Genomic DNA, 10,065 nt, shown 5'->3' with positions numbered 1-10,065 from the left:
GCCATGACAATGCCTCCCTCTGAGTTGATTTGAATCAGTTTTTCTTCAAGTAAGATTTCCCAAGAGATGCTAGGAAGTGCTCCTGTAACGGTGTCAGTACAAATAGATGCCTATTCACCCAGATACACACCGTGCTGCAACAGTCATTTGTATTTTGTACTCTCTCAGGGGGAAGTGTGTCTGCTGCAGTGAAGCAAGTGGGGCTTGAGCTGAGCTGCTGATGGAACCAGGAAACCGTGCACTAATTAGTTAATTGTCTGAAAGAGCCTGCATCATACTGGATGTGTTTAATGTATACGCTGCCCCTGTTTTTGTAGGAAAAAGAAAAACAAAAACAAACAAACAAACAAACAAACAAAAAAACGTTTTGCAAAGCCATCAGCTTCGTTAATCCCAATTTTGCCTTCACTTATGCCAGCATTACATTGACAGCAGGCTGACTGATGCTACTTTGTACTCAGGCATATTATTCAAGCATTAAATCAGGAGTGAAATCTGAATCACTTCTTTCTTTTATGCTCTGTTATGAATTCAGTTTGCTTTGTCATAAAAGGACAGTGTGAGTCACTGATTCAAATGGGGGAAGCATGAACATCCCTTTTTTACAATAACAGCAAAACAACAACAACAACAAAGCACATGTTTTTGGAGAGAGACAGAGAAATCTGCAAACAGTCAGAAGTCTTGTGACTTGTGCATGTAACCACAGTCCCAGCCCGTCCAGAAACTGCTTTTTATGTCACTTTGCAACACTGGGATTCATCCATTTTGTGGTGAATGGTTCTGGTCAAGCACATCTTCTCTTCTCCTTTGGTTTACTCACTCCATCAGAGACACACATGGTTCTCATAATGAACTGTTCAGAGTAATCAAGACATATTCAAAATACTATTGTTTAACCTTGAACTTTCTGGGGGAAAAAATAAAACAAGGAAATTCTTGGTGTATAGGAACAAAAACTTCGGGACTTCCTAACATTTGGGGTTTTGAGACTGTTTCTGATAACAAATGGAGGAGTGGGGCTTCTGTACTGTGGAACAGAATAAAGTTCACAAGAGTAAGGACATTAAATTAGCTTGGAAGTATGAACTTTGTGATCCCATATAGGATTTTCAAATAAAATGAACGAAACTGTTGCCAAAGTCAGAACAGATATGAGGATTGAATAGGGTAGGAGGGAGGAAAAAAGTGACTCCTAAAGACAGAGGAGATAATGGTTTAGAGAAATTTTGTGTTTAGGGAACAGTTCATTCATCTGAAAAACTGTGAGACAATTGTGAAAATTACATGGGAAATATATGTATATATGGTAAGGGTGAGAATCTAAACTGATGTCAGGGAAATTGCAGCAGAAGAATAGGTGATGATTAGAGCCTCTCTTATTCTGCAGACCTGCCAATATTGAGTCTTCCAAAATCACAGTGATAATTTACACCATTGAAAAATATACAGGACCAGATTTCTTCTGTGTGTAATGTTAGGAAAGGTCAGACAAACCGAGGTATTAATGTTTTTTCTGAATGGCCTGATCTCTGTAATTCTGCACACGAAATGCCTGTAGCATTTAATCAGAGCATAGGATCAAGCTTATGATCTCTCATTTTATTTATGGCAATTTTCAGAAATGCCATTCAAACAGTAGTCTTCAAGCCTGAGCTTTTGTGCACAGTAAAAAAATAAGGATTTTCCCAGAACACTTTCCTTTGGTAAGGTCAGAGTCTGATTTTTGGAGATAAAGTCTTTCAGGAGTGACACATATTAAGCACCTTCCAAAAATGGAGGTTTCTAAATATCCTACCTTACAAATCCCTGCCATCCATATTTTTAAGTGTCTTCAGATGTAAAACACGCAGAACTGCTTGAAGAGCTTTACAGGAAGAAGTCAGGCACCTGATTCCTGCAGAAACACATTTGATGTTGAGTGCCACTCCCCTTTTGCATTTGCCCACTTCATGCTTCCTAAACAGATCATAATGAGTAATTTTAATATTCCAATCATGCAAATCTTCCCCCAAGATTTCAATAATGCCAACAAGGTCTAATGTATACTCATAAATGAGCTATTCCAATTCCAATTCTTGTTTATTACTCAGACTCCCAGCATTAGAGTATAGGCAATTAAAGAATTTTTTTTCTCTTCACATCCCTTGGTGCTGCCTTGATTAATTTTGTTCTTGACATCTTAATTTTGTGCTAAATGAATGCTCATTCATTCCTCCCTTTCTGCCTTCCCCTCTTCCTAGCTTAACACTCTCCTGACTGCTCTGCTTGACGCCTTGAAAACTTGTCTTTTGTGAAAATGGAGAACATCTCACCAAAGCAGGTCTTTCCATTTCTTACAGCCACAAATGTCTGTCTCACTCTATTGAAGCTTTTTAATGTTTCTCTTCCAGTTTTTTGTTGTTGTTGTTTTCCTATTCTTGTTAGAAATAAGACTTCTGGACAAAAGATCTGCAGTATATAGGAACTCTTCATCCACCTTCGGTCTGTGGTATGGCTCATAAAGAGTGTGACTTGAGCTCTGGTGCACCACCAGCAGTGGGAACTCTGGGCACCATAAGCCTGTCCACTCTTGCAGTAATATATTGTGATGGGTTTGTGATAGCGTGCAAATTCTTTGTCTATGGGATAATTAATTTCATTATGAACAGTGTCTTTGGCACAGTTGGTGGGATTCACGTGACCAAATGTAGACACACCAGAGGTAAATTTCTCCATCTCTACCTTTATAGTCAGAAGAGAGACGTAAGACCTTTTAGGGAGAAATTAATCTGAATTAGGGTAGATAAATCATGTCTGAAAAATGCTCATTGTTTTTTGTGGGCCAGGATGAACTGTTCAGCTGAGACCTGTAAAGCATTCCTGAGGTCATTTCTCCCCCATGACATACCATCACAAACAACATTTCAAGCTCTTGTAGATCTGTTTGGGGGTCTCTGCTCTGAGATACGTGAAGGCTTGTGGATGTGCATTCAGAGAGTATATTACATTAGATACCACATAGAAACACAGGCAAAGGCAGCCCATTCTCTAGGGTATTTGTAATCTAAATGAAATCTTTTATTCCTGTCCCTTTCCTAGCCTGGCATAATGAAGAATAATTTCTAAAACATTTAAAACTCTTCTTCCAGCTTTGCAGATCATGACTGTTTCTCAGCCTGGCCATTTGAGATACTGAAGAACTGAAGACACACCATATGCAAAGCATGCTCAGTTAAAAATACACCATATTCCACCGCTGGCACGCAACAGCCGCATGCGTACTTGTGCCAAACTGTTGCTGTTACAGCATTTCCAAGCCAGGCATTTCAAGTTCCACTGACAGAAACCTGTTGTGGGATGTAGCTGTTGAAGCCGGTAATCCTGCAGGGCACTGGGATGGTGAGCTGCTGGTGTCCCATTGAAATGCGTGCTTGTAAGGGGACCATGGAACAATTGTCATCCTGCAGTTGTGATTTACTCTGACCTGATTTAATTTCTGCAGGTGCTGATTAGAAGTACCTGCAACGACTGCAGCCGTAGCTCAGTGGAGGGGACAGCCAGATTGCCCTACATCTGCACTTCCTTGGATAGGGCCCCTTTTTCCATCTGGATGCTTTCTTTAAGGTGGGATTTAAACATTTTTTCTAAGGTTTTATTTATTTATTTATTTGTTTGTTGGGGCAAAACAGATGTCCCTGGAACTGGCTCATAGAAATACAGCTGGTAGAAGCAGAGGTTTTAAACTGTTTCAGCTGCTCAAATAAGATCACGTCCATGATCATTTGCTCCTTGGCCCTAACCTTTTCCATTTTATCCCAATTTAATGCTCATATTTCTACTGGTGAAGTTCAATCTGGATCTTTCCTTTTTGCTCCAAGGAGAACAGACCTACAGATGAGTCTCAGGAGACTTGAGCTAAGCTCAGCTCATAATTTTTCTTGCTCATGATCCTGGTGTTAGAGATGTTAAATCTTATTTCAAAGAGGTGGGACTCATCTCACCTAGCTTTTGGTGTGGGACTCAACTCGCAGATTAAGACGTCTAAACTTCAGTGTCTCCATCTATGTATTTCTGTGCAATCTGTGACTGCAAATTCTCAAAATAGTCAAAGTAAATGCAGAATCACATCCATTTGTCTAAGCATGGGGTCCAGTGCTGGTTTTAGTGGTCTGGGGTACCCTCCTGACCTCCACCAGCAGTCTAAGGAGACAAGATTCTACCCTAAATCCTGGCCACACAGTTCAGTCCCATATGGGTGCCTCTTACTCCCCACAGCATTTCCCATTGTGCTTCATACTCATGGTTTGCGGCTAAACTAAGACCCAACATTTTCTTCTGGAAAATACCTTTTTTTTTTTCTTTGCTCTTGTTCCCTGTTTTTCAAAAGGGACAGTGGTATTTTTTTCCTGTTCCTCCCAGTTCTTGTTTCTCTCACCCATATGGGGCTCGTTAGAGAGAGCAGTGATGCTCCCAGACCTCACTGGGGTCTGATCCTGGCTGGATCTATAAAGCATGCAATAATTAGCAATTCCATGAGGCAGTCCTATTATATCTCCATCTGCATCTGTGTTCATGGAGGAAAAGGCTCCTGTGACCATGCAAACAGCAGTGCTGCCATAACTGGGGAGACACTGCAGGGAACATAGAGAGGAAACTCAATGTGGCCAAAGGAAGAACCTGAAACTTTTCTAAACAGGGTCCTCTGTCTTCACAAGACAGAAATGCTTTGGCAGTGTAGCACTGGAAACCACACAACTGTACCCTGGAAACCTCTGTTAAAGCAATTAAATCAAACTGTGCTACATGGTATTAATTTAGAATTTCAATTAGTGCCTACAATTTGCTATCAGCTTAGGCCAAGTCATCTTCTCAAACCAAAGCTGTCCCTTTCTTGACTGTTTCCTTGAACAACATGAAGATGGAAGCAATTTGTTAGCATAATCTGATTTAATGTGGTGACTAATCATTCTCAGAAGAAAGTATGGATTGAGTTTGTCAGACTGATTATATCTGAAGCATGACAGAGGAGGGGGCTGACCACTTCAGCTAGCATGATCAGTGCAGATTCCCAGGACCTGAGCTGATCCCTGACATTTCCAGGTAAATTCAAAGTAACTTCACTTTATTAGCTAAGTGCAGGATGGCTCTATTTGCTTAGCTAAGGCAGCTTGAGTTCCCCCCTTCCAGAGGTGAGTCCTGTTCCTATTTGCATGATGCAGTGCTGACTGCTTGGTTCCCTGTTTCAGATGGTGACCGTGTTTCCCCAAACCCACCACTTGTTTTGGTATTCATGCCCTGTATTAGGAGAACCTGCACCAAATTTATTTTGTTTTGCTCTCCTAGGAGAGTTCCTGGCCTTGCAAATTTGTTCATCACAAAACTGTCTTTATTATTATATATTATATATCATTATTGTTGTTGTTGTTATTCTTATTGTTATTGTTATTTTGTTTCAGCTTTGTAGAATTTTCATTACATCAGTGTCTCTTGTCTCAGACACTGTTGATGGCCGGCCCTGCATCCTGCAGTGCAAAAAGAAAGCCAGTGTCCAGAAAGTCACCTTCCTGAGCACTTGTCTCTGTTCTCCTCATTGGCCAAAATTTCACCACGACTCATGTAAATATTGACATTTGCCAGGGACTTTCTTTTGTGCTTTCATTCCCCACTGAAAACAGCTTGATGTTTTTCTTCTGAGTTTGCCTGGACTTTTTCCTAGCTCTTTTCTTTTATCCAGCCTTTCTCTGAAGAGCCTATAAGAAAGAAACACCCTTTTGCAAAGACTTTTATTTATTTATTTATTTTTCTTGCTGCAAACATTAACTCCCTGTGCAGATATTCAGGGAAAATTTCAATGTTTTCTTTTACTGCGTGACACAAGAAACTACAAGAGGAACATTATCTCTGCAAGGCAGCAAGTCATTGTACTTGTTTCTAAGAGCTGATCCTTGTTTTGTTTGACTCACTAGCTGTTTTGTTCTGGCAGCGATGCGCTGGAATATCCTTACACTACCTCAGTAGCACTTGATTTCCTCCCTTTCAGTGCCACTTCTGCAGTCCTACTGTCCTCACCATGAGCAAACCTGTCAGCATCTGGCCCATTAATAATGACTTGTTATGAAATACAAATTAATCAAGCACTGAGATTATTGTGCCGCTTTTCCCAAGACTTGTTATCAAAAGTGATTGCGCAGACATCTTGTTGCATGGGGGTAGATTGCAGTTTGGTTGGAATTAACTTGCAACAGCTGCTTTATTACTGTGATGTATTTTTATGTAGGATGAAAGATATGAATATCACTTGAGCCCAACAGATCTGCGCACAGAGGAGTTTACAGTCTAAGGAAGAGACAAGGCTGGAGCAGATGACAGTAAACAAGGGAATGGGGCATGTGTGTTGTTGTAATTCAGTCTGAAAATTTTAGCAGAGACTTTATTCATTTATCCTCTTGTTCCTCCTTATTTAAGGAACAGCTATAGGACGCATTAATCAAGTAGGTGAAGAGTCAAGAGCTTTATCTTTAATAACATTTAATTTTTTCTTGTTGAACTTTCTCCCTGTGGACCCAGTACTCAGATCTGGCCAAGTATCACTCAGCTGAGGAGTCATAGGAAGCAGATAAAACAGGTTAAGAGGGATTTATTTTGATCTTAGAGACGTAATTGTTTAATACAAGAGTGCATTTTAAGCATCTTAATATATAGTTAATCTGTATGCTGAACTTCACTCTCAATCTACGTAACTCAGCTACCATTGTTACAAACAGCTATGTTACAGACACAGACACAGACACAGATTTCTAGGTTGGAAGAGACCTCAAGATCATCGAGTCCAACCTCCGACCTAACACTAAGTACTCCACTAAACCATATCACTAAGCTCTACATCTAAACGTCTTTTAAAGACCTCCAGGGATGGTGACTCCACCACCTCCCTGGGCAGCCCATTCCAATGCTTAATAACCCTTTCGGTAAAGAAGTACTTCCTAACATCCAACCTAAAACTCCCCTGTCGCAACTTTCGCCCATTCCCCCTCGTCCTGTCACCACGCACGTGGGAGAACAGACCAACCCCCACCTCACTACAGCTTCCTTTAAGGTAACTGTAGAGAGCGATAAGGTCGCCCCTGAGCCTCCTCTTCTCCAGGCTGAACAAGCCCAGCTCCCTCAGCCGCTCCTCGTAAGACTTGTTCTCCAGACCCCTCACCAGCTTGGTCGCCCTTCTCTGGACTCGCTCGAGCACGTCCATGTCCTTCCTGTAGCGAGGGGCCCAAAACTGAACACAGTACTCGAGGTGCGGCCTCACCAGAGCCGAGTACAGGGGGACAATCACCTCCCTAGACCTGCTGGCCACACTGCTTCTTATACAGGCCAGGATGCTGTTGGCCTTCTTGGCCACCTGAGCACACTGCTGGCTCATATTCAGCCGACTATCAACCAATACTCCCAGGTCCTTCTCGGCCAGGCAGCTTTCCAACCACTCATCTCCCAGCCTGTAGCTCTGCTTGGGGTTGTTGCGCCCCAGGTGCAGGACCCGGCACTTGGCCTTGTTGAACTTCATACAGTTGACCTCAGCCCATCGCTCCAGCCTATCCAGATCCTCCTGCAGAGCCTTCCTGCCCTCGAGCAGATCGACACACGCACTTAGCTTGGTGTCATCTGCAAACTTACTGAGGGTGCACTGAACGCCCTCATCCAGGTCATCGATAAAGATATTAAAGAGGACCGGCCCCAGTACCGAGCCCTGGGGGACACCACTTGTGACCGGCCTCCAACCAGATTTGACTCCATTCACCACAACTCCCTGGGCCCGGCTATCCAGCCAGTTTCTAACCCAGCGAAGCGTACGCCAGTCCAAGCCCCGAGCAGCCAGTTTCTTGAGGAGAATGTTGTGGGGAACGGTGTCAAAAGCCTTACTGAGGTCAAGGTAAACCACATCCACAGCCCTTCCCTCATCCACCAAGCGCGTCACTTTGTCATAGAAGGAGATCAGGTTCGTCAAGCAGGACCTGCCTTTCATAAACCCATGCTGACTGGGCCTGATCGCCTGCTCGCCCTGCAAGTGCCGCGTGATGACCCTCAAGATAATCTGCTCCATGAGCTTCCCTGGCACTGAGGTCAAACTGACAGGCCTATAGTTACCCGGGTCTGCCCTCCGGCCCTTCTTATAGATGGGCGTCACATTGGCTAGCCGCCAGTCAACTGGGACCTCCCCCGATAGCCAGGACTGCCGATAAATGATGGAAAGCGGCTCGGCCAGCTCCTCCGCCAGTTCTTTCAGTACCCTCGGGTGCATCCCATCCGGCCCCATCGACTTGCGCACATCCAAGCTTCTTAGCAGGTCGCCAACCATTTCCTCATGAATAGCAAAGGCCACATCCTGCTCCCCATCCCCTTCCGCCAGCTCAGGGCACTGGGTATCCAGAGAACAACCGGTATTGCCGCTAAAGACTGAGGCAAAGGCGGCATTAAGCACCTCAGCCTTTTCTTCATCGCTAGTAACTAGGTTTCCCCTCGCATCCAGTAAAGGATGGAGATTCTCCTTAGTCCTCCGTTTCGCATTGATATATTTGTAAAAGGATTTTTTGTTGTCTTTAACGGCAGTAGCCAGGTTGAGCTCCAGATGAGCTTTGGCCTTTCTAATTTTCTCCCTGCACAGCCTCGCTACATCCTTGTAGTCCTCCTCAGCGGCCCGCCCTTTTTTCCAAAGATTATAAACCCTCTTTTTTCTGCTAAGCACAAGCCGCAACTCTCTGTTCAGCCAGGCCGGTCTTCTTCCACGCCGGCTCGTCTTTGGGCACGTGGGGACGGACCGCTCCTGTGCCGTTAAGATTTCCTTCTTGAGGAGCGCCCAGCCTTCCTGGACTCCTCTGCCCTTCAGAACCGCCTCCCAAGGGACTCGGCCAACCAGCGTCCTGAGCAGCTCAAAGTCAGCCCTCCGGAAGTCCAATACAGCAGTTTTACTGGTCCGATTTGGAGCATGGGATAGTCACCATACCCTAAGCCATCGTCGGGGTAGGGCTGGTAGTCCTCCACCCTCATGTTGTACTTCTTGGCAGCAGCTGCCCGCTCCTCCGGCGTCCGCGGGTAGGGCCCAGGCAGCAGCTCCGAGGACAGACCCGAGGCCGCCCGGGCTCCCAGCGGCGCTGCCACCCTCAGCGCCCGCAGGCGGGCGGCCGCCCGCTGCCAGAGGACACCGCCGAGCCCGGCCGCCGCCATCATGCGCCATCAACGCACACTTACAGCGTTACAAACGCTGTAAGTTAACAGAAGGTGCTAAACAAGCAAATGGGGAAAAAATAGACAAGATGCACATTTTTTAAAACGTAAGTAAGAGCAAACTGACCTACAAAAGGAGAATATAGCTGATAAATACACAGTCAGAGCTCTGTCAGTTGTGACTGAAAAGGACGTGTGGTGACCCTGCCCAGATTGATGCACATGGGGTTTGGTTTTGTTGCTTTCCAAAAGTGCACACAGGTCTTTGGCTGCAAGGATATGATATATGCAAGGATATATGCACTGTGATATGGTACCGAGACCCTCTGTTTGCTGCAGGGGAGGGACATATGTACCACTTGTTGTCATTGATGGACAAAATGTTAGGAGACAGAGAGAGAAGCATGGGATGAGTAATATTTGGGGAGTCTGTTACAAAGTGCGTGGGTACCAGAGGCTTAAAAATTCTTGGGAGCAAGAGTTATAACCCCTGATCTGGGAAATGCTGTGTGCCAGAAGCGGTTGCGACCAAGATGCATTTATATGAAATTGTTCTTCTAATTCCCACAGCCCATTAAAGATCCTTCTCCTTTGTGAGAAACCTTTTCAGATCCTCTCACCCACTTCCCCCACCCCAACATATTCACCCCCTACCAATTCCAGTTTGTACCAGTGCTTTTAATTTTCTGAATATATTTCATGATGACTTTTGCCCATGGAAATGCTGAGGAAGCTGCTGTCAGGCATACCGTGCCTTTCCTCAGCTGAGTTTTTATCTTTTAAGAACACTTTAAACCTGCCAGAGACAAAATGGGATATGAAGAACCAATTTCAATTACAAGTGTGTGAGGTGGTTTCCCAGCAACA

General features: G+C 44.4%; 1 protein-coding gene across 1 annotated transcript; it reads right to left on the bottom strand.

Annotated features, from left to right (window-relative positions):
* Positions 1 to 6,469: 6,469 nt before the first annotated feature.
* LOC126913126 (NADH dehydrogenase [ubiquinone] 1 beta subcomplex subunit 8, mitochondrial-like) lies at positions 6,470 to 9,200 on the bottom strand. The gene is made up of 2 exons (XM_050708073.1): positions 8,944 to 9,200; positions 6,470 to 6,577 (listed from the first exon to the last, which is right to left on the bottom strand). The coding sequence occupies exons 1-2, from the start codon at positions 9,196 to 9,198 to the stop codon at positions 6,470 to 6,472; spliced, it is 363 nt and encodes a 120-aa protein (XP_050564030.1). The 5' UTR covers positions 9,199 to 9,200.
* Between the last annotated feature and the right edge of the window lie 865 nt (positions 9,201 to 10,065).

This window comes from Cygnus atratus, chromosome 1 (assembly GCF_013377495.2).
Source record: "Cygnus atratus isolate AKBS03 ecotype Queensland, Australia chromosome 1, CAtr_DNAZoo_HiC_assembly, whole genome shotgun sequence".
NCBI classification, from domain to species: Eukaryota; Metazoa; Chordata; class Aves; order Anseriformes; family Anatidae; genus Cygnus; species Cygnus atratus.
This window is presented reverse-complemented; position numbering and strand designations above follow the sequence as displayed.